At 40.2% G+C, this 21,996-nt stretch overlaps 1 protein-coding gene across 1 annotated transcript in view; it reads right to left on the reverse strand.

Moving 5' to 3' along the window:
* The window catches only part of CLCA1 (chloride channel accessory 1), a 34,026-nt gene extending 23,612 nt beyond the window's left edge, over nucleotides 1-10,414 (reverse strand). The window contains exons 1-4 of the mRNA XM_029945808.1: nucleotides 10,253-10,414; nucleotides 5,341-5,481; nucleotides 5,025-5,172; nucleotides 3,047-3,152 (exon numbers count right to left, since the gene is read on the reverse strand). Of these exons, the coding sequence (XP_029801668.1) occupies nucleotides 3,047-3,152; nucleotides 5,025-5,172; nucleotides 5,341-5,481; nucleotides 10,253-10,414 (557 nt within the window). The remainder of the gene's footprint in view (nucleotides 1-3,046; nucleotides 3,153-5,024; nucleotides 5,173-5,340; nucleotides 5,482-10,252) is intronic.
* Between the last annotated feature and the right edge of the window lie 11,582 nt (nucleotides 10,415-21,996).

The raw sequence follows: 21,996 nt of genomic DNA on the forward strand, positions 1-21,996 counted from the left end.
TGACTTGTTTTATTTAGCATTACATGGTCTTCATCCACTCATGTTGTTGCAAATGGCAAGATTTCATTCTTTTTGTGGCTGAATAATATTCCAGTGTGTGTACACCTGTGTGTGTGTGTGTGTGTGTGTGTGTGTGTGTGTGTGTATATCACCTCTTCTTTATTCATTCATCTATCAATGGACACTTAGATTACCTCCATAATTTGGCAGTTGTCCATAATGCTGCTATAAACATAGGGGTGCATGTATCCCTTTGGATTAGTGATTTTGTATTCTTCAAGTAAATACCCAGTAGTGCTATTGGTGGATCACAGAGTAGTTCTATTTTGAGAATCCTCTATGCTGTTTTCCGGAGTGGCCACCCCAGTTTGCATTTCTACTAACAGTGCAAGAGGGTTCCTTTTTCTCCATATCCTCACCAACTCCTGTTGCTTCTTGCGTTGTTGAGTTTAGGTATTCTGACAATGTGAGGTGATTTCTTTCCCCTACTTTGATTACACTTTTAATTGCTATCTTAAATGGAGAAACATTTTTCCGTTATATTTTTGAACTCGTTATTGTTAATTTATGGAAAGGCAATTTGAATATTCATTTTGTATCTAGTCACCTTATTGACTTTGGCAGTTTTAACTTCTATTTTATTTCCTTGAATTTTCTTTTTTTTCTTTTTTATGTTTTTTATTTATTTTTGAGAGACAGAGAGAGACAGTGCGAGCAGGGGAGGGTAGAGAGAGAGGGAGACACAGAATCTGAGGCAGGCTCCAGGCTCTGAGCTAGCTGTCAGCACAGAGCCAGATGCGGGGCTCGAACTGACTAACCGTGAGATCATGACCTGAGCCAAAGCTAAACGCTTAACTGACTGAGCCACCCAGGCACTCCTTCCTTGAATTTTCTAAGTAGACTATGTCTCATTCGTTTAAAACCAATTTTTCTCTTCCTTTTGAGTAGCAGCCCCCTAACCTCCCCACTGTTTTTTTAACCTCTTTAGTTTAAGGTGTTATTGCTTTGGCTACAACTTTCTAAACAAAGTTAGAAAGTGCTAATAGTGGTCATCCTTATTCCTAGGAATGTCTCTAGCATTTCTCTATTAAATATGAAGGATATCAGCTTCAGTTAATGTTCTGTATCATATTAAGGAAGTATCCTGTGGTGTTCAGTACCTTCATTTTTTAATTGCTCCTAGGGCTCCAAAAATATTTGGAAGATAAGAAGCAATAAACATTTTTAATATGCTATAATTAAATGTTTGTTAAGAGGACATGGTGATCATGTTAGCTTTGCTAATGTTATCTGTGGAAGAACATGCCGTATATGTAAATATGTCTAGACTCTCTCTAAGAAGGACTAATATCTTTAGGAAGCTTACTAATAAGTTTTTCTCTTGAAGGAATGCACAGCATCCAACTATGTGGAAGCTTAGAAAAGAGAAGTGCAGAAGGCAGCTGTTGGATTTGGGATGGCATCCTTTGGTTGAGACTGTAGAGGTCAGTCCAACATAGGATCACATCAGAGAAGGGCCCCTGGGATGTGGTCTGTGAGGTGCAGAGGGAATAAGCTAAAGGAGTCTGGTGGACTGGGCCTGGTTCTAGAAGGCTCATAGTGTCTATTTATGCCTGAGGCGATGTAACAATGAGGGAAGATACATCAGAAGTGGACCTGGCTAACAGGGTCTGCATGTGGTAAAGAAGGGCGAAGCAGTCATGCTTCTGTGGGAGAAGTGGGAAGTCAAGATGGAGCACCGAGCCCGGCGCTGCTCCCCGTGGCAACGGTGGCACCACATAAGACAGCAACTGAACCCAGTCCTAGCTCCTGTCCTTGAACAGCATCAGGAAAGCAGAACCGAAAACAGAAGTAGAAAGGAGTGTTGTACCAAATGTTAGACTTTAAAAAAGAAGTTGTTTTTAAACTTGGGCATAAGTGTGCAAGATTATCCAACTCTTTTGAGAATTTATTGGAATCATGATTTTTCTTCTATACTCAATATACTATATTAATTAGTTACCTAGTATCACAATATTTTCAAATTTCTGGAAGATACACTACTTGGCCTTAGTATGTTTGTTATTCCCTCGATTCTACCAGATACAATTTACTATCCATTAATTTTAAATCTTTTTGAAAACTGTATCTACAGAGTTATTTTTCATACCATCTGTCAGGTTTTAGTATCTAAATTATGCTGGCTCTTTAAAGTAAATTGAGAAGTTCCCTGTTACGTTAGTGCTAAAGCAGTTTATGTTCACTTAAATTGAACTCGCCCATAAAATAATGGCGGCCATTATAATACTTTCCAAGCATTCAGTTTGCTTTCTATTGACAGTACAGAAAGTTTAATTTAAATTGGGATAAATTATGTTTTGTTTTAATATTTAGATTGTCATTCATGTAAGTTCCACAGCCCCTTCCAGGCTCATTTGTGCTGATCAAGTCCACATAGATACCATTCTGCCCTCAAGGCACTAAAGAATCCCATTAGATTGGCTTATGTCCCTGATTCTGATGTAGGAAGGTGGAGACACTCAACATAGTATCTGTGGATTTCTTATAGATTTGCACATGCGCATGCACACACACACACACACACACACACAGAGGCAAATGATCTGTAGCTGCAGAGTACACAATTCAACTAATTGAAGCACTTATAAAGTGAACAAAAGAAGTAGTTTTGTGGGAAACTGAAAAAGAAGGGGCTAAGAGAATGAAAGATAAAACAGATAACAAAAAACTGTCAATTCATGGAAAAAATGGTTGCAATTTAAAATAGTTTGGGAAGGGGTGCCTGGGTGGTTTCAGTCAGTTGAGCATCTGACTCTTGATTTCAGCTCAGGTCATGATTTCAAGGCTTGTGAGATCAAGCTCTCCTCCCCCCTTGGGCTCTGCACTGACAGTGTGGAGGCTACTTGGGATTCTCTCTTTGCCTCTCTCTCTGCCCCTCCCCCATTCACCCACACAAGTGCCCATGTATGCACATGCTCTCTCTCTCAAAATAAATATATAAACTTAAAAAAATAGTTTGGAAAAAATTAGATTAAAATATACATACCTTACTGCTTGTCTTTTTCCATTGGATACGTAGAATTTCTGTTTATCATTGTACTCATCATATACCCCCCATCGCAGATGAGCCCATTCATGGACTAAGGCCCTTCCTGTGAGAAAATATTTTAAACACCTGATTACAACAAGAATGACAAAATTATCTTCTCACATTAGGAGAAGGTAATTTTTCCGAACATCATTATGCTTTGCTACATTAATTTTTTTCAATTAAAGGTTTGATTCCTTAGGGGGAAAAAAAATCTAATGACAACTGCATATTTCTTTAAAATATAACTACTTATTTTGGCTCATCACGGTCTAGCAGATGACACAAATGATCAGATAACTAAAATCCCTAGTGGTGCAGGTGTAATGATGGAGGTCAGTGCAGTGTAATGGTGGGAGCCAGAGGCATTCACAGGGCCGCCGGGGCAGCATCCCCAATATGTTCTTCTCCCTCATGACTCATATCTGGTTAACCCTCAAGGCCTGCCTACTACACTTATGCCTTTTTGCTTTGACCGAGTCTCCTCTTTCCAGTCTTACTGCTACCGACTCCTGAATCCCTGCAATAGCCACCCAACTGGCTGCCATGTCTCTAGTGTTAGATGGCTCCCTTATGGTGCTCGGGTTAGGTCCAGCATCTCAACATGGCACACAAGATTCCTGATGATCCAAGCTCTGCTCCTCGCTGACGCCATTTTTATTGCTGTTCTTCACCCACTACCAAAACTCTAAAATCACAGTGAATTCCTAAACTCCTTTTCCTGTCTAGAGTCACACCATGCTCTTATTCATCTCTTGTTCTTTTCACAATAGTTTTCCTCTAACTCAAAACACTCTCTGCCTTTCTCTGTCTGGATAATTCCTACTCCTCTTTCAAATTCAGAATTATCTCCACCTAGAAGCCTTCTCTGACATCCTCAAACTATTCCATATACCTCCCCCTTTGCACTTTCATAATATTCCATTATGATCCTTTATCATGTTATATTTTCATTACTCCTTACATGCCAGTCTGTTCTTTCACACTAGACATTTATCTCCATGAGAACAGACACCATGACTTCTTCATTGTCTTGCCTTGGCAAATAGTGCCTAGAACTTAATAGGCATTCAGTGAATATTTGTTAAATTTGCATGAATCTTAGTGACTTAAATTCCTACATAGGCTGAATTTGGACGGTTATATGAAGGGATGCATGCTAAGAAAGACCTAGAATCTCACAATAAAGATTTAGACTATTCTGTCAGTGCTGGGGAGCAACTGATGACCTCTTAAAGGGAAGGAAAGGTCTTAGGGGAGCAGGCATGGTGTCACAGGACAGAAAGAAGAGATTATAAAGGAATGACATTATATGTGGTGACCATGATGGCTTGAGGTGGACTCAGGAGTGGGATGGAGCACTTAGGTAAATAAATTCAAAACATATTGAGCCATAGGTTGGAAATTTTCTGTTCCTGTTATGGAGTTGAGATGCAGTGTTATGAAGGAACAACAAAGAGGTACGTTTGTTTGACACCTCTTTCTGATAAGGTGTGTAAGTGCACTGGTGTATTTGGGGGTGGGGTGTGGAGGTGCTAGCACTCTTGTTTGTTTTCTGTGCCTTGCCTATTTATGAAGAAAATCAAACTGATTCTAATCTTTTCAAGATAGCAAGGAAACCTAGTACTAGTTATTAGTTAACCTAATTATGTAAAACTAATTATATTTGATTATACTTGGAAGGTATAATATTATAATATTATGTGATAACAATTTATAAAAATTAGAAATACTATATACATACATGCTAAATATAAAAAAATTAAGTTTTAACTGAGAAATACATTATTCTGAATTGCTATTTTAAGTGAAAAAAGTTATAATAATTTATTTCACTTGTATGTGCTTACTCAGATAATGCTATTGTTGATCTACTTTGAACATAAAATTATTAAATTGTGAGAAATATAGCAGAATATTTTATCTCTAGCCCTACCTTGTGGTCCGTATTGAGCAGCCCTTTTTCCTGTTAGGAAGTCAGGAGTGAAATGAATCCTTTCCCCTTTTTCTCCGCAGTTTCCCATCTGCTCCGTGTAGGGCTCATCATTACCTGGAACATTCGGTTCAGCAACTAGAATGTCAGCCTGATGTTTAATAAAAAAATCATTATTACAAAATTTCAGCAAATGAATTGACCCTTTTCACTCAAGAATATTTTGAAACAATTTCATTTGATTCTAGAATATTTTGATGAAAAAAATCTGAATTAGAGAAGAAAATTGAATATGAAAAAAAGAACTTGATATTCTCACATTTTTGTAGGTCTCGAGTTTTGGTCTCACATACTCGGGTTTTGTCTTCCAGTTTTCAGGAATCAAAATGGCAACGCTTTTGAAATAGAATCTTTTTTCTGTAGCTTCAAACAGATATGGAGATGCCTCGGTCACCATGTCCTGGGAAAAAAGAAAACATATATAACCAGCACAGTTATGACAGAAAATAGGCAAAACTTCCAATCATTCAAATTTACAACTGTATTTCACATTTCTAAAGACTAGTTATTTATCAAGATGGGGAGGGGAAATGTGGAAATACCTTTTATTAATAATAATAGCTGATCTTTTCTGAGTACGTACCACATGCTGTGTGTCTCAGTATAATGGTTGACAATGCAGACTCCAAAGGCAGACATTAATTCTGGCTCTACCACTTAGGACATCAGGTAATTTCCCCAAGCCTTCCTGAACCTCAGTTTCTCCATGCATAGAGTAGAAAGTATTCTAGTGACTAGTTCATAAAGTTGTTGTGAGGAGCAAATGAAGTCAAGGAAGCACTTACGACCATGTTTACTTAGCCCAGGTGCTTATGAAATGTTAGTTATTGGTTTCATTTCATTTGATCTTTTGAGGATCAATAAAGCTTTAAGGGGAAAACTGACAATTCGAGAGTATAGTTCTCAAAGTCCCAGACCAAGTAGTACTGGGAGAGAGACTCAAATTAAAATGAATGTGACGGTAGCACAACGGGCTCCTGTATTAATTTGGGGGCTAACTAAATGTTATGAGAGTATTAATTTTTAGTATTGTACTAAGTGTTCAGTTCAGGAAGTGGCATAACTAATTTCTCTTCAAGTTACACCTGACTTTATTTCTCTAAGATGAAAAGAGCTGTAGCGTTAAAGTACAAACACCTCTGCACATTCCCTGAGCTGCTTCATGACAAGGCAGGAGAGAGGGTATTATAAGAGATTTATTATAGAAAGGCATATTGGGTCGGCGAGGACTGAAAACCACTGAAAGGCACAAAGGCAAGTATAGACAGAGGAGAGAAGAGGGCTGAAGACTGAGCCCTCAGGTCCCAGCATTAAGGGGTGATGTGAAGAGTAGCCAGCAAAGGAGACTCAGAAGGAGCAGCAGGTGCATGGGGATGAAATCAGAAGGCACTGAGGCGAGAGTGTTTAAGGAAGGAGAGAGTCCTCATCAGTGTCTGATGCTGCTGAGCAATCAAGAATGATGAGGACTAAGAACTGAGCAATGGAGTTGGTGACCTGAGTGATCCATTTTAGTGGAAAAGATACGAGAGCTCCATATGAATGAGTTCAGCACAACAGGGGACGAGGAAGCAGAGGCAGCAAATACAGACAACAGGTCAAGAAGTTTTTCTATAAATTAAAGAGGAATGGAGAAATGAACCAGTAGCTGAAAAAGGACTATAGGAAAAGGGAGTTTGTTTTGTTTTGCTGTTTTTTTAAGAATGGAAATTATTATAACGTATGTATATGCTAATGGCAAAGAACAGATCATGTAGGAGAAAACGAGTCACCACAGGGGGACTGTCCTCGCTGGAGCAGACCAGAGTGACTGGAGTCCAGTGCCTGGCAGGGTTGGCCTTAGGGGTAGAAACAGTTCATCATTCCTCCACAGGGAAGTAGTGCTTGCCCGTTGATGCAGGAGTGACTCCTGCTCTGCCACTCCCTAACAGGATAGATTGGGGAATTTATTTTATCTCTTTGAGCCTCAGGTCCCCTCCCTTTAGATGGTGATAGTAATAGCTGCCTAGATGGTTTTTTAAAAGTTCTTGTAATTTGCATTTCCTTCTTCTCCCAAAGCCAGATTTTTAACAATCAGTAGGATAATATAGTATTGTCTCACTTAAAAACATAAAAACACTGGGGGTGCCTGGGTGGCTCAGCTGGTTGAGTATTGACCAGCTCAGGTCATGATCTCGTGGCTCACAAGTTCAAGCCCTGCATCAGGCTCTGTGCTGACAGCTCAGAGCTTGGAGCCTGATTCAGATTCTGTGTCTCCCCCTCTCTCTGTTTCCTCCCCAACTTATACTCTCTCTCAAAAATAAATAAGCATTAAAACATTTAAAAAATAAAATGAAAAATAAAAACACTGAGTCAAGATCACCAAAAAGTTGAAAAGTAGGTATAAAACTTCCTACATTAGAGTATTATATTACAATTGACTTGTGAACTATCTCCAGTAAGAATAAGCAGCATGAAATATTCTTGTCTTCCATGTTTTAATAGAAATATTAATAAGGAATCTTTGCTTTAGTATCTGTTCCAGATTTTGAGAAGGTAACTTCATAACAAAATAGACATTTAGACTTAAGAGGTTTGGAGAAGGTTGAGGATAACAGTTTAAGGGCAGGGATTGTAGACTATTCACCAATGGATTCCTGGTACTGACATTTTGTAAATGCCCTGTAAATATTTGTTGGTTGGAGGAACAAAGAATGAATGAATGAAGTGGTTTTGATGAGTGGCACGCTGTCCAGGAGTGCCAAGTCAGGAGGTGGCTGGGCTCCCATGCATTGAGAACACCCCAAACCTCTCCCATTGTGTATCTTTAGTGTGTGTGTGTGTGTGTGTGTGTGTGTGTGTGTGTGTGAGAGACAGAGAGAGAGAGAGAGAGAGAGAGAGAGAGAGCACAGAAAGTTTCTCCCTTAGTCTCACTCCCACATCTTGTGTGTTTTGCTTCTACTCCTAAAACTGACTAGAATGTAGGTTGGTGGAGAGAACTGCTACAGCGCCATCTGCCGGTCTTATGTGTGGAAAAATGTTGGGGAGTGTCCTGCTAAAGCCAGTATTTAAGAGCTGACTTAGAAGCTTCTGCCCCACAAGGGCACGAGGAGGAGAATTCCCTTAGAAATCAGAGAGTGAGAGATGGCCAGGAAAGGCAGCAAAGCAAACAGTGAGGTCCCTCAACTCTGCAGATCTGGAGCATCAAGTGGTGAGGAACCCAGTTTTATTAAGTACTCAGGGCACAGAGTACACTATTGGCCCGTTACAAAGAAGATGTGGAAATCAATGTATCTTATACCCAACTCACTTAGGACTCATTCCAGTAAGAAAATTTAATCACTGTAGTGAGAAGTACATTTCTCAGGAGGAAAACCCCCAAAGACAGGGAGATGAAAGAGCTTCGAAAGCTCTAAAGCACAATATAAATACAAATGACCATTGTCATTCAAGATGAGGCATCTGTGTCCTCCTCCAGGTATTTCCTGAGCCCTTCTGACTGTCCAGCTAGAGACAGAAACATTGCTGGCCACAATTTTTCTTCCATCCTTTGTCAGTTACTGTACGTGGGCTACTTCCTTTTTACTCATGCCATTTCTAAGTCTAGAGGTAATCAAACACTTACCCAAGGTTTCTGATTTGAGGGATTTCAAAAGATGTAAATCTCTCTTTCACAATGGTGGGAAACCCGATAGTCTTCTGCTTAAACAGGTAAGCTTCTCCTCGCCCATCGCTGCTGCACTTCTCCAACCCCAGCCTTCTCTTGGTGGTACAGATGGCCCTCTTTCCAAACTCCATCTTTCTGGCCTTGCTTCTTCTCAGAGCAAAAAACCTTTGGGGGCAACCTTTGGGGCCCTTGCACTATTAACTTCTGAACTCACACTCAAGAACTTTGCCCAGAAACAAGCTTTAGTCCCCTTGACTTGGTTAGGAGGGAAAGACTCTTTTGATCTAGAAGGATTAAAGGGGGCCTGGGGATTGATGGCTGTGCCTACTACTTACTGAGCTCTTACTATGTATCAGGCATTATGCATACATTTTTGAAGTTTTTAAAAATTTTTTTGAGATAATTTTAGACTTACAGAAGACATGCCAAAAATTGTACAGAGTTCCCACTTACCCTTAACTCAACTTCCCTTATGTGCATGCGTTGTTAAACTGAATCATCACAGCATCCAATGAGGACAATGCTTATTATTATCTCCCTCTTACAGACTAACACTTTTGCCTTTTATAAGGCATTTCCTGCTTATTCTTAGAGTTTGCTGTTGTATTCAACCTCTCTAATCCCTCCACCTTACAGCAGTTAGATGCTTCCCTAGTTTTTCCTCCCCCATCGGAAAAGTGAGGTGCATCTTCCCCCATGGGAGGGAAGCTGCTCTCAGCAGTCCTGAGAGATCCCTTGCATTGGGACTGGTAAAATGCATAGTTTCCTCTCAGTGGGAGGGTCAGGATTGTTCCTAAATCAGGAGATTTGCATCCTGGGCTCCTATATTAAATGGGATTACAGAGAAGGGGATTACAATTAAGAGAATGAACGGAGAATCTGGTATAAACCGGGATGGTAAAATCAAGCAATGGAATTACCCTCTGGGCTCTGCACACTATCTGCTAAGTGTAGCCGGCCCTGCCTTCGTGCAGAACGAAACAGTTTTCAGTGAAATTGTCCACAGCCAGTCAGTGCAGACATCATTTATTAAGCACCAATGATGTATCAAACTGTTATGTGCACTGCATTTATGATCTCATCTGTCACAAGAATCCTAATAGTTTAGTGTTATTTATATTTTATAGCTAAAGATACAGACATGAACGTAATTTGGCAGAGTCACACAGCTAGAGTCAGAGAAGTCATGTCTGCTCTATCACAATACTACACCTAATTTTTTTAAAGCATGGGGCACATGGGTGGCTCAGTCGGTTAAGCATCGACTTCGGCTCAGGTCATGATCTCGCAGTTTGTGGCTTTGGAGTCCCATGTTGGGCTCTGTGCTGACAACTCAGAGCCTGGAGCCTCTTTTGGATTCTGTGTCTCCTGCTTTCTCTGTCCCTTCCCCGCTAGCACTCTCTCTCTCTCTCTCTCTCTCTCTCTCTCTCTCTCTCTCTCTCTCTCTCTCAAAAGTAAATGAACATAAAAAAAATAAAATTAGATAAAAAAATTTTTAAAGCATGGATAATTACCATTTTGAACCTACCTTTATGTGTTGAATGAGTGTTTCATCTTCTGGTATATTAGGGTCAATTGCAACGACAATGCCTTCATAGCCATTATTATTCAGCTGAGTCAGTGAATTGCTCACGACCCCTTCCAAGAAATGAAGGACCAAGAGGAAAACAGAGCTCTTAAATGACCCCATTGCTCTACATTACACTTTGATTTCTGTCTTTGGAGAAGGTTGCATTTAGAGGTATCTCTCTTTACCCCTATATATATATGATTATATAGACACGCATTTTTCCAAGTTATCAGAGGTGCTTTATCACTGTTTAACCCTTTGACCCAAAACTCTTTCACCATTGCATCCGTCTCCAATATAAGGAACAATGCATATAGCATAGTCTCAAAAAATTCTGTGTACTTTCAAATATTTCATTTTGAAAAGATTATTATCCTTGTCTACACCTGTGCCGGATGCCGGGGAATGAGGGTGGGGAGCCCACATCCTGTTCCCTGGAGGAACTCACAGGTGACAAGCAGCTCAGCCATTGAAAGATGTTTACTTATTACAAATGTTTGCTGAGCCAGGGACACTGACCCACCCAACACCGCCCTCCAACCCTCACCTCCCCGGGAGGCCTGACTATTCTGCATATTCAGTGAGCATTAAGTGTAAGTCATATACCCAGTTATCTGTCATGGTGGTCTTTTTAAAAATCCTCACTGATCTTGACATAACCTCATCACCTCTTGAGGCTCTCTTATACAACCCACTTGCACCAAAAACCATTAGAAAACAACATAAATATTATTGAATATTTTACAATGGAGAGAAAAGATAAAATTTACATATCACTGCAAAGCAAATTCTCTCCAGATTCCTCATCAGACCTCTATTTTTCTATTCCACAGCTCCCACATAATTCAAATTAACAACATTAAATTATTTTATTGAAACTAAATGTCCCTCAGAACATGAATTACAAACTGCCATCTACTTCATAGACTTCTAAATTTGTCAAACCTCAGGTGGAAGCTCAAGTTGGTCTACCAATTTACTGTATTCAAATTACTTGAAATGTCCCTCATTCCAAGACTTCATTTGTCATTAGCATCAATTTCACCTTGTCTATCCCCTTTCTTTGACACTGGCTCATAAAAATTCAATTCATACTTACTGCTAATAAATAGAATTTATTGCTCAAGTACATAATCTTTAAGCAATTGAAAGTAAAGCACTGAAATAGTGGGAATATTCATCCAATTATAAAGTGGTTGTCCAGATGATCTAAATATGCTTTGGTGCAAAAATAATGTATTTAATGTTTATTGAATAAACATATGCATTTATCATACATCAAAACTGTTTATTCTAAAACATCTCACACCCCCAACTACATATGTTTTTCCTGGGTTCCCTATAAAACAAAGTCTAGGATAAGCTTATGTGTTAATAATTGGAGACTTTAATCCCAGAGCAGAGGAGTGAGAGTGAGGGAAAGGGGTAAATATTCAGGGATGGCTGGGAAGCAATAAAAGTGAAATGTTACTGAACTGGCCACTGTGGTACAATAAAGAGCAGGCCCCCTGCAGGTGTACTTGCCCTGACATTTCGATGTCTACTAATGGGCTATAGAAAGAAACCGTGCCTTAGAACAGTCCATGGGTTAGAGGAAGAGGAAGTATTTGGCTTCTCATCTCCTGTCAGGTGATTAGCTCCCCTGAACTTACTGGCCTTGGTGTCCAGCCCATTTAGCAGTAGCTTGGAAAGAGAGATTCCATGCCTTGTGGTAAATAAGGAGTTATGCTCCCAGTGATGCCTAGTTGACCTCTGGCAGTGGAACCATTGGGCCCTCAAGGAGCAAGTAGGTACTGAAGAGGAGTGAGTAACTGAGAGTCCAGTATGCAGATGGGGCCAAGAAAGGCTAAGGGAGTTCTCTAAGGTTAATGCAAAACCATTTACCCCACGAACTACTCAGATCCATTCTTGTCCTTCCATGATATTTAGCTCCAATATTATAATGCAGAGCTGACATTTGAATGTGTGTGTGTGAGTGAACACAAGCTATTTTTCTTTTTCTTCAAGAGAAGGTACAAGTCCAATCATTCATAGAACCTCCTACAAAGTGGTGGCCAACTGCAATCTCCTAAAGACCCTAAAGCAAGAGAATTATTGAATAAATTAGTGTCTGCTGCTAGGGCTGGTCTCAAGACCATGTTAATCTTAAAATAAGAGTCAGTTCTTTTGCCAGCAAAAATGGGTTTATTCAGGAGTAACAGAATTTTAATTTGGGGCATGCAAGCTATGACAAAACCATAGGCAGGTCAAACAACAATAACAACAGCAACAACAAACAAACAAACAAAAGGAAGGGAGCATTATTTTATGAATAATAGGGAGGGTTTGCTTTCAAGGAAAGTCCATTGGAGAAATTACTGAGTTGTAGGCACAGTTGATTTCTTATAGGAGATGCCATGTACATCCTTCCCTGTTGAGGCCTATAATAGATAATTCTTTCCTGTTGATAATTCCCTTTTCTGTAATGAACAAATCTTCCTGTAACTGACATTGAGAGGTATGGTTCCCCCTTCCAGTTTCCACTTCTATCCTCCAGATTCCATTTTAGTGAGGTTGCCCTATATTAATTTTCACAGCCAGTATAGATCTTTATCTCCTTCCTTTATCACCAATTTCCCTCACTTTTAGTCAACATTTTCACTAATCTGTATTGTTTGTTTGCCTGTTGGTGTAACCAGAGCCTTCATTCCCGAGGGGTGTGAGCCATTAGTTGCCCTGCCCTTATTGAATTGTGGCTTCTGCAGTAATCTATGGCAAAGTTGTGAGAAACCCAGTTTATGTGCTTCCCCAGATTTGCTTGGCCTTTCCTGCTCACTGGGCCTTGGCTGCTTGCTCTATGGAGAGTCCATGCTGCCGCCATGACTGCTTCGTCTCCTCATCTCTGCCTCATCTTCTCAGCCTCCCCAGGGAGAGGGCCTAGTTTAGCATGGCCTCTATTGGGCTGGGGTGGCAGCTCCACTCTATCTGGTACCCAAGTCTGGTCTAAGCGGATTCACAGAGGCTTTGGCTCAGTTAATACATTGCACCATGGCATGTGGGATATGACTTTGTCAGAGACAGTGCAGATGGGCCAGATGACACAAACCAGAGGTGCAAGGAGTTAGCACCCTCAGAGACAAACTTTTGCTAAATGGCACTCAAAAGCAAGGATATGAGGGTAAGGGAATGAGGAATAGAAGAGAGTTAAAGGATGGGAATGGGAGGAACAACATGAGTGATGCCCATATTGCCACTTTATTTCTCACATGCAAGTAGTTTTATGCAAACAGCCACAGATATGAGAAGGCTTTTTCTAGAAAAAACTTATGTTTTCACGGTTATTGTTGTGCCATATTCCTGGGAACTTTGCACCCTCTTTTTATTGTTATTATAAGAGTGCCCAAGTGTGAAGGACGATTGTACAATAACAACTCAAGAAGCTTGAAGGACATCGGTGCAATAACATCTTAACTCAAGAGAATTAACCTCTGAGGAACTGGATCAGCCACAAGGGTTGTGAGGGCACGAGAGCTTGGCTCGATCGCACTCCCCTTACTGGCTCCTCGCTGCTGCTTCCCACAGTTCCCCACATTGTTTTTAATTGTAAAAGATGCATTTTGGCATTAGTCAATGTTGATTGTCTATTAATTTGCATGTAACAGCAACAGCCTACAATCATAATTAAGATAATAACAATGGCCAATACAAGGATTAAAACAAAAGAATGTTTTTAAAATATTAAAGGGATTGAAACCATTGAGATTATTCAACAATTGCTGGGCAATCTGAGAAGGGTCAAATACTTCCAATATGCTTCTTCCAATGTCATAAGTTTCATTTTGTAATTGTAAGAGATCCAAACTAAAATTGGTGCCATGCCAAACACCTCGAAGATGCCTTTGGACCTTATCTCAGATTTCATTGTTACATTCCAGAGGAGTTACACAAATGTGCTGAAAATTGGCATGGCAAATTAAATGCATCTGAGTCTTTATTAGCATTAATTGAGTTCCAATGAACTCCACTGAATGCTCCAAAGCTTCCAAGCATAACATAATCTTTTTAGCTATTCTTTGTTGTGCAGCGAGAGCAATTGACACATTTCTAGCAAGATCATTTACATGGTCAGCCGTGTGCGTGGTTTGAGAAAGCGCTATGGCTGAGGCAGTTGCGGAAGCTAGCAAGGTGATGGCGGCAGCAATTCTGGCTATTAATAGACCTGGGAATCTTTTATTTCTATGTAAAATCCACTTAATTCTAGTGCCAATTGAATCCTGAAGTCTGCATAGCAAGGTTCGGTGATGTTAACAGGTATCATAACAAATGGAGGTTGCATAACCAGAAAAATAAGGGGATTTGTTTGTTTTAAAGAATGATAGGGAATACAACTGGTCAAAATACAGTTCTTACACTCAGCATGAAACAGGCCATTTTGCATGGTAATGAACCCATTGCCAATAACTAACATATAAGGATGGGGAACACAAGCTTGGATGATGAAAACAGGTCCAGGGCCATCCTCAGGATAGGCACTAACATGTGATGCATTAGTCCATAAGGGAGCCAAGGAAGCAGCCAATTTCCGTAAGTCAGTATGTTTTTGTCCACTGGCGGCCAACAACACATTAGCAGGAAAAGTCCCATTGTGGATGTAGACATCGGGTTCATCGGCAGGCAGCGGATGAGACTAGTCCTCCAAAGTATAATTGTCTATACCATTTAGGGAGATCAACGTAGGATGACCATAATAACACTCTTCCAAAGGCAATTCCTCTCCTGCCTGGATGTGTGCACGAAAGGAAGGTGGCGTATTAGGGAGAGGAGGTGGTGGGAGCACAGTCATCATCTTCTTGGCAGTCAGTTCTCCTTTCTTCCCGTGTACCTGCCTGCGTAGAGTTGATAGACAGAAGGGCCACTATAGCTAAAAGTAGACTGGCAGGGGTGATCTCCTGCCCAGGCTGCATTACGGAAAATATAGCTCTGTTACTTAAGGTCTTTATTTGTCCCCAAGTAGGTAAAGGAGGGGAAGCTGCAGTCAATTTAGAATTCTCTTGACGAGTGAATGTCCTCCTCTTCTTCTGGACCTGGCACAATTCTGATGTCTCTGAAAGGGACCCAGCACAGCACTTCCTCATCCTGTGGGAAGACACAAGCATAGCCTCGACCTAAACGTAATAAAGGATCTGGCCATTTCCACAACCTGGTTTGAGGGTCCTTTCATTTGGCCCATTGATTTGTAGGGCCTTGAGGATGCCAAAACCTCTCTGCTGCAGATGTAAGGGTTATATCATTCAAATTAAAAAAATTTAAAACAAACAGAGTTAAGTTTAGGTGCATATGAGGGGAATGTTTTACCTTATTACTTCTTCCCATGTATTCCCCCTGTTTTATTTTTTATAGTTGCAATTTCAAAGTTCTATGAGCTCTTTCCACAATGTTTTGACCGGTAGAATTATAAGATATGCCAGTAATATAGACAATATTAAACTGAGAACAAAATGAGCAGAAGCCATTATATATCCAGAATAGGTGTCAACAGTTTCATGAACATATTGTAACTTTTCAAATGGTAGATAATGAGTAACATCCATTTGCCATAAATCATTAGGCATCAGTCCCTGTGGGTTAACCCCAAAATGGGTAGGAACTAGTGCTTGAGAGAAATGAAGGCATTGGCTTGATCTCTAGAAATTTTAAATTGTTTTCTTAATGCAGTTGCATTTTGATGCAATCTAGCATGACTCTCACGTGCTATTTGCAGGGAATCTGTAGGGTATAGATGAATCAGCTGATCAGCTAAAGCATTGCCTCCAGATAAAGGTCCAGGGAGGGGCGTATGAGCCCGTAAATGTGTGATAAAGATAGGCTCAGTCCTTTGCAAAAGAAGCCTTTTTATGCTGTAAAGAGATGAAAAAGTTCTTTATCAGAAGTGTAAATAACGGCCTCAGGAAGTCGATGTGCTGCATTGACCACATAGAGGCTATCAGAAAATAAATTAATGGCAAATGAAAATTGTTGTAGGGCCATTTTAACAGCAAACAGTTCTGCATGTTGTACTGAAGTGGTTTCATATCTAATTGTGCTAGTATTAGTATGTTGTTGAGAAACGAAAACCATTGCTACTATGCCTAGTTTGGAAGCATCCACAAAAACTGAAGGAGCAGCTAGTGGCTTAAGAGATATTGGTGAAACAGGCTGAACTGCAACATTATGAAGACATTGAATTATCACTATCTCCAGGGGCTAAAGGAATTGTAAAAAAAAGCAATCCTTCACATCTATAACCAATAGATAATATTCCAAAGGAATGGTAGAAGGAGAAGGGAGTCCAGGTGGTAAAGCTCCCATAGGTTCCATGATAGCATTAACTGCCCTTAAATCCTGTAGGCTTCAAATATCCCAAAAGTAATTGATATTTGACAAAAGACAAAGTAGCTTCCCTTTTTTCAGATGTTAAGGGCCATTGATCAACCTAAACCAGGGAAGCTGAAAGCCATTTTATTGGCAGAGCATAAGTTAGAGTTTTTGGAATCAATGGCCCTAGGAAAAACCAAGTCCTTGATGCATAGGGTTCTCCTTTAAAGGAATATATTCAGGAGTGCCCTGAAGATGTTTTCCTAGCCTCTTACTAGGGACATATCCCATTTTGGAAAGCAATCTTTTGCCAATATCAGAAGGATATCCTTCTGGCTGAGACTGAATAACAACTCCCATATCAGAAAAAATATCTCATCCCCAAAGATTCATTTCTATGTCCAGGACAAAAGGTTGAAAACAACCTGAATGGCCTTCAGGGTGAGTCCAAGTCAAGAAATCAGTACTAATTTCAGGAGCTTGTGCATAAACTACACCTTGTATAGGAACATTTGTATTTTTTTTCAGCCAAGATTGAGGCCAATGTTTAGTAGCTATAACAGAGACATCTGCTCCTGTGTCAACCAGCCCAGAAAATTCCTTTCCATTGACATATAAAACAAGAGTTGGTTTTTCTAGGCTAATCGCCTGCATCCAGTCAATATCTGTGGATCCAAAACCTTGAGTGCCCCTAATTTCTTTCAAAATCTTGTTCTTTGTTAACACTAAGGGCATCAATACTAATTGAGCAATAGGTATTTTTGCTGGAATGGCTAAAATTCCTGTTTGTACTGAAAGAATTAGACAAATTTCTCCAGTATAATCTCCATCTATTAATCCAGGGAAAACTATTGATCCTTTAAGATTCCAACTGGATCTGCCCAATATTAAGCCCCATGTTCCTCTGGGAAGAATTCCTGTAGGGACCCTTTTTGGAGGGAACCCTCCTTCCAAAGTAATATTTGTATAGGGTCCCAAGTCTAATCCTGCACTGGCGGTGTTACCACAGTATAGTCTGTCAATTCTGAGGAGATCTGAGGTATTAATGACTGGGAGTTCAGGGGGGACGTTATGCTGCTATTGTTTGCTGGGGCCACAGGTGGCCCCCTTTCCAGTTTCCCTGTAGAGGACTGCCAAATTTATCAGTCCTAGATCTGCAATCCTTAGCCCAATGATATCCTCTCTGACATTTAGGACATATCTTCATTGACTTGACACCTGAGGGCATAGGGGATTTGGGTCCCATGGAATTAATCTCTTGTGGATATTTGGCTAGTATGCCCTTTCTTTCCACATTGATAACAAACAATGTTGGGATTAAAATAAGTGTTTTTTTCCTTTATTTTGATTTATCTTTTGCATCAAACATCCTGGGGAAATACCCTGTAGTGTGGCTGCAAAGGGACTCCTTGTATATATGAACTCCCAATTTCTGAGCATAGCCTGATAAAATCTTCAAGAGTCCCTGTTTTCCTCCAAGGTCTTATTGCAGCCTTACATGCAGAACTAGTGTTTTTAAAAGCCAATTGCTTACTAACATGGTGCCAGCAGAAGGCAGAGAAAGAGAAATCCCAGTTTAAAGTTTTTTAGCTCAAACAGAGGAGCAAACTTGAGGCTCCTTTTGTTTTGTTTTAACCAGTAGAATTAGACAATCCTTGTCAGTCCAGACAAAAGAGGGAACCTTTCCCGAAACAAAATGAGTTCCAGCAGCTGCTAGGAAATATCCCCTTAAGTCTCTATCCTGAGGTAGACCAACAATATTTGGTTCCAACTGTAGCCGTTAACCTGGGAAATTAATGAGGGAGAAGCCCTCACATCTACTAGGCAGAGGAACAGAGTGTTAGTACCCCTTTCAGGTTGATTTTATTTTCAGCCAGAACAGTATGGTCTCCTTTTCTGCATAGTCCCAACCCCATAATGTTCCCGTGAGGCAGTGTTGCAAAGACAGACAAAGGAGTAGGGGTGCCCCCTCTAATGAGGAGACCAGTGAGATGCCCATCTGGCTGAGTCCCGAAGGAACTTAGGTGATGCTTAGCTGTAACAGTCTCAGCATTGTGACTTATGATTGGAAACTATTCCGATGCCATCATAGACTGTATGCCATTCACCACGGAATCACAGATGGGCCCACTCAGACTCTATAGGCTTTTGGGGACCTTAAGGGTCCCACCTGTGGAGCCACAGAATTGAACTCGGCAGGCAAGCCAGACTGAGCTGCACATTCACACTCACATACACACCAGAGGTTATTACATTCCCTCCCATAGAATTTCCACAGATAAGACCAAAAACAATAACAATGACAACTGGACAAAACAAATACAGAAGTGGCCACAAAACAGGTTTTTACAGATTTAGTAAAGGGCCCGACCAACGTCTCAGTGTGGTCCCGGGGTGGGGAGTAGTGCTGCGTCCAACCTTCCACTTGATACCCCAGGTAGAAGCACATGTGCATCCAGAATTTAGATGATAAGTTGATTTACCTCCGGAGGTTTGGAAACAGTCACCCAAGTTGGCACAGAAACAGGAGAAGGAGGGGAAGGCAGAAGAGGCAAGGTGACAGCAGGAGGCATTGAAGAAAAACCTGATTTAAAATTTTATTATGTCGATGCCCTTTAGGGCCCTGAGATGCATAAGACTGTTTGGTCTTATCTCCTACTTTATTTCAAGTTTTTATATTAATAGTTCACTTGCCAGAGTCCAGTTCCAGCATGTCCAGGGTCCCCTAAAGGAGAATATTTGATTTTTTTCTCCTATCCCACTTTTTTCCATGCTTCTAAGTCTACTGTTCCCTCTTGTGGGAACCAAGGACAAAGCTCCACTATGAAAGACAGAAAATCTTGTAATGCCTTAGAACTAATTTTACTTCCTTTTTGTTTTAACAGTGCATCTATGGCTAACACAAAATAGGTATGCTCGACAGAATACTTTTGCCCCATAATATTTTACTCCCGCTGTCTGGTCTTACACCAATTCCCTTACCTGAGAAGGCAGTGCTTCCAGAGCCAGATATGTACTCACATCCGTAGATGTGCTCACGTCCCTGGTCGGGCGCCAGATGTTGTGTGCGTGCACGGGTGCTCAAAAGCAAGGATATGAGGGCAAGGGAATGAGGAATAGAAGAGAATTAACATGAGTGATACCTATATAGCCGCTTTATTTCTCACATGCAAGTAGTTTTATACAAACAGCCACAGCTATGAGAAGGTTTTTTCTAGAAAAATATTCTTCTGTTTTCACGGTTATTGTTGTGCCATATTCCTGGGAACTTTGCACCCTCTTCTTATTGTTATTATAAGAGTGCCAAAGCGTGAAGGACATTTGTAGAATAGCATTTCAACTCAAGAAGCTTGAGGGACATTTGTGCAATAACATCTTAACTCAAGTGAATTAACCTCTGAGGAACTGGATCAGTCGCAAGGGTTGTGAGGGCACGAGAGCTTTGCTCGATCACACTCCCCTTACTGGCTCCTCGCTGCTGCTTCCCACAGCTAAAGGTGTAAAGTATTCCCAGCACCCAGAACTCTCTTTTGTGTTCCTTTTAAGTCAGAAACCCCCAAATAGTCATCACTATTCTGACCTCCGTTGCCACATTTTGAACTTCATGTAATAGAAATATGCAGTACATCCTCTTGTAGCTGGTGACTTTCACATAACATTCACTGCATGAAATTCAGCCAAGTCGCATGGAACAGTAATATGTCCTTTATCCATTGTATTGCATTTTAAGAATATAGCACTATTTGCTTACCAACTGCTGTTGATGAACACTTGGGTTATTTCCTGTTTGGCACTATTGTAAGTAAAACTTCCATACGCGTCAATTTCAGGGGTGTTTTCTAAGAATGGAATTGCTGGGTCCCAGGGTATACATATGTCTAGCTTTAGTTGACCTGCTGAACACTTTTCAAAGCGGTTATCCTGGTTGCTGTACTTTTCTACCAGTATGTGGTCCTGTCAGTTCTCATGATTTTAGCTACTCTAAGAGGAATGTAATCATATTGTACTGTGGTTTTAATTTGAATTTTCCCTCATGACTAATGTTAAGCACCTTTTCATATATTTTTGGTTGTTTGGATGTCATCTGTTGTTAAGTGCCAGTTCAAGTCTTTTTGCCCAATTTTTAATTAGGTTGTCTGATTGATTTATAGTAGTGCTTTGTATATATTCTAGGTCCTGAGTCCTTTGCTGGATATATGTACTGTAAATTGCTTTTTCCAGTTTGTGGCTTGCCTTAATGGTGCCCTTGGATGAACAGAGGGTTTTAATTTTAATGGACTCTAATTTAATCTTTTGTTTTGTGGGCAGTGTTTTTTGCATCATATTTAAGACAGATTTTTCAAGTTCATGAAAATATTATACAGTATTCCTTTATACTTTATTGTTCTACCATTCATGTTTAGGTCTGTGATCTATCTCAAGGTGTTTTTTGTGTATAGTGTAAGGTAAGATTCAAAAGTTTTGTTTTCCTTTATGGGTAGCCAAGGGGCTCAGATCATTTATGTAGAAGACCATACTTTCCCCCATTGAATTTGTAGTTGTGCTTTTGTTCTGAATGAGGTGACTGCACATGTTCAGGTCTGTTTCTGGACTCTCTTTGTTGTTTCCTGGGTCTGTGTAGCTATCCTTACGTCAGTAGCATATAGTCTTAATTACTGCTGCTTTGTATGTCTTGATATCTGGTAGTGTAAACACTCCAGATTTGTTTTTCTTTTTTACAGATTATTTTGACTATGTTGTCTTTTACATTTCTTTCTTTTTTTCTTTTCCTTTTTTAAAATTTAAATTTAAAGTGCAACATTGGTTTCAGGAGTAGAATTCAGTGATTCATCACTTACATGCAATATTCAGTACTCATCATGAGTGTCTTCCTTAGTATGCATCACCGATCTAGCCCATGTCCCACCCACCTCCCTCCATCAACACATAGTTTACTCTCTGTCATTAAGAATCTCTTGTGGTTTGTTTTCTTCTCTTCTCTTCCCCATTTCCCTTCCCATGCATTCATCTGGTTGTTTCTTAAATTCCACATATCAATGAAATATGGTATTTGTCTTTTTCTGGTTGACTTATTTTACTTAGCATAATACATTCTAGCTCCGTCAACATCATTGCAAAAGGCATGTTTGTCATTCAACAGGCAATGGACATTTGGGCTCTCTATAGTTTGGCTACTGTTGATAATGCTGCTATAAACATTGGGTGCATGTACCTCTTCAAATCTATTTTTGTATCCTTTGGGTAAATACCTAATAGTGCATTTGCTGGATTGTAAGGTAGTTCTATTTTTAGTTTGTTGAGGAACCTCCATACTGTTCTCCAGAGTGGCTGCACCAGTTTGCATTCCCACCAACAGTGCAAAAGGGTTC

The sequence above is a fragment of the Suricata suricatta genome, chromosome 8 (genome assembly GCF_006229205.1).
Source record: "Suricata suricatta isolate VVHF042 chromosome 8, meerkat_22Aug2017_6uvM2_HiC, whole genome shotgun sequence".
Taxonomy (NCBI): domain Eukaryota; kingdom Metazoa; phylum Chordata; class Mammalia; order Carnivora; family Herpestidae; genus Suricata; species Suricata suricatta.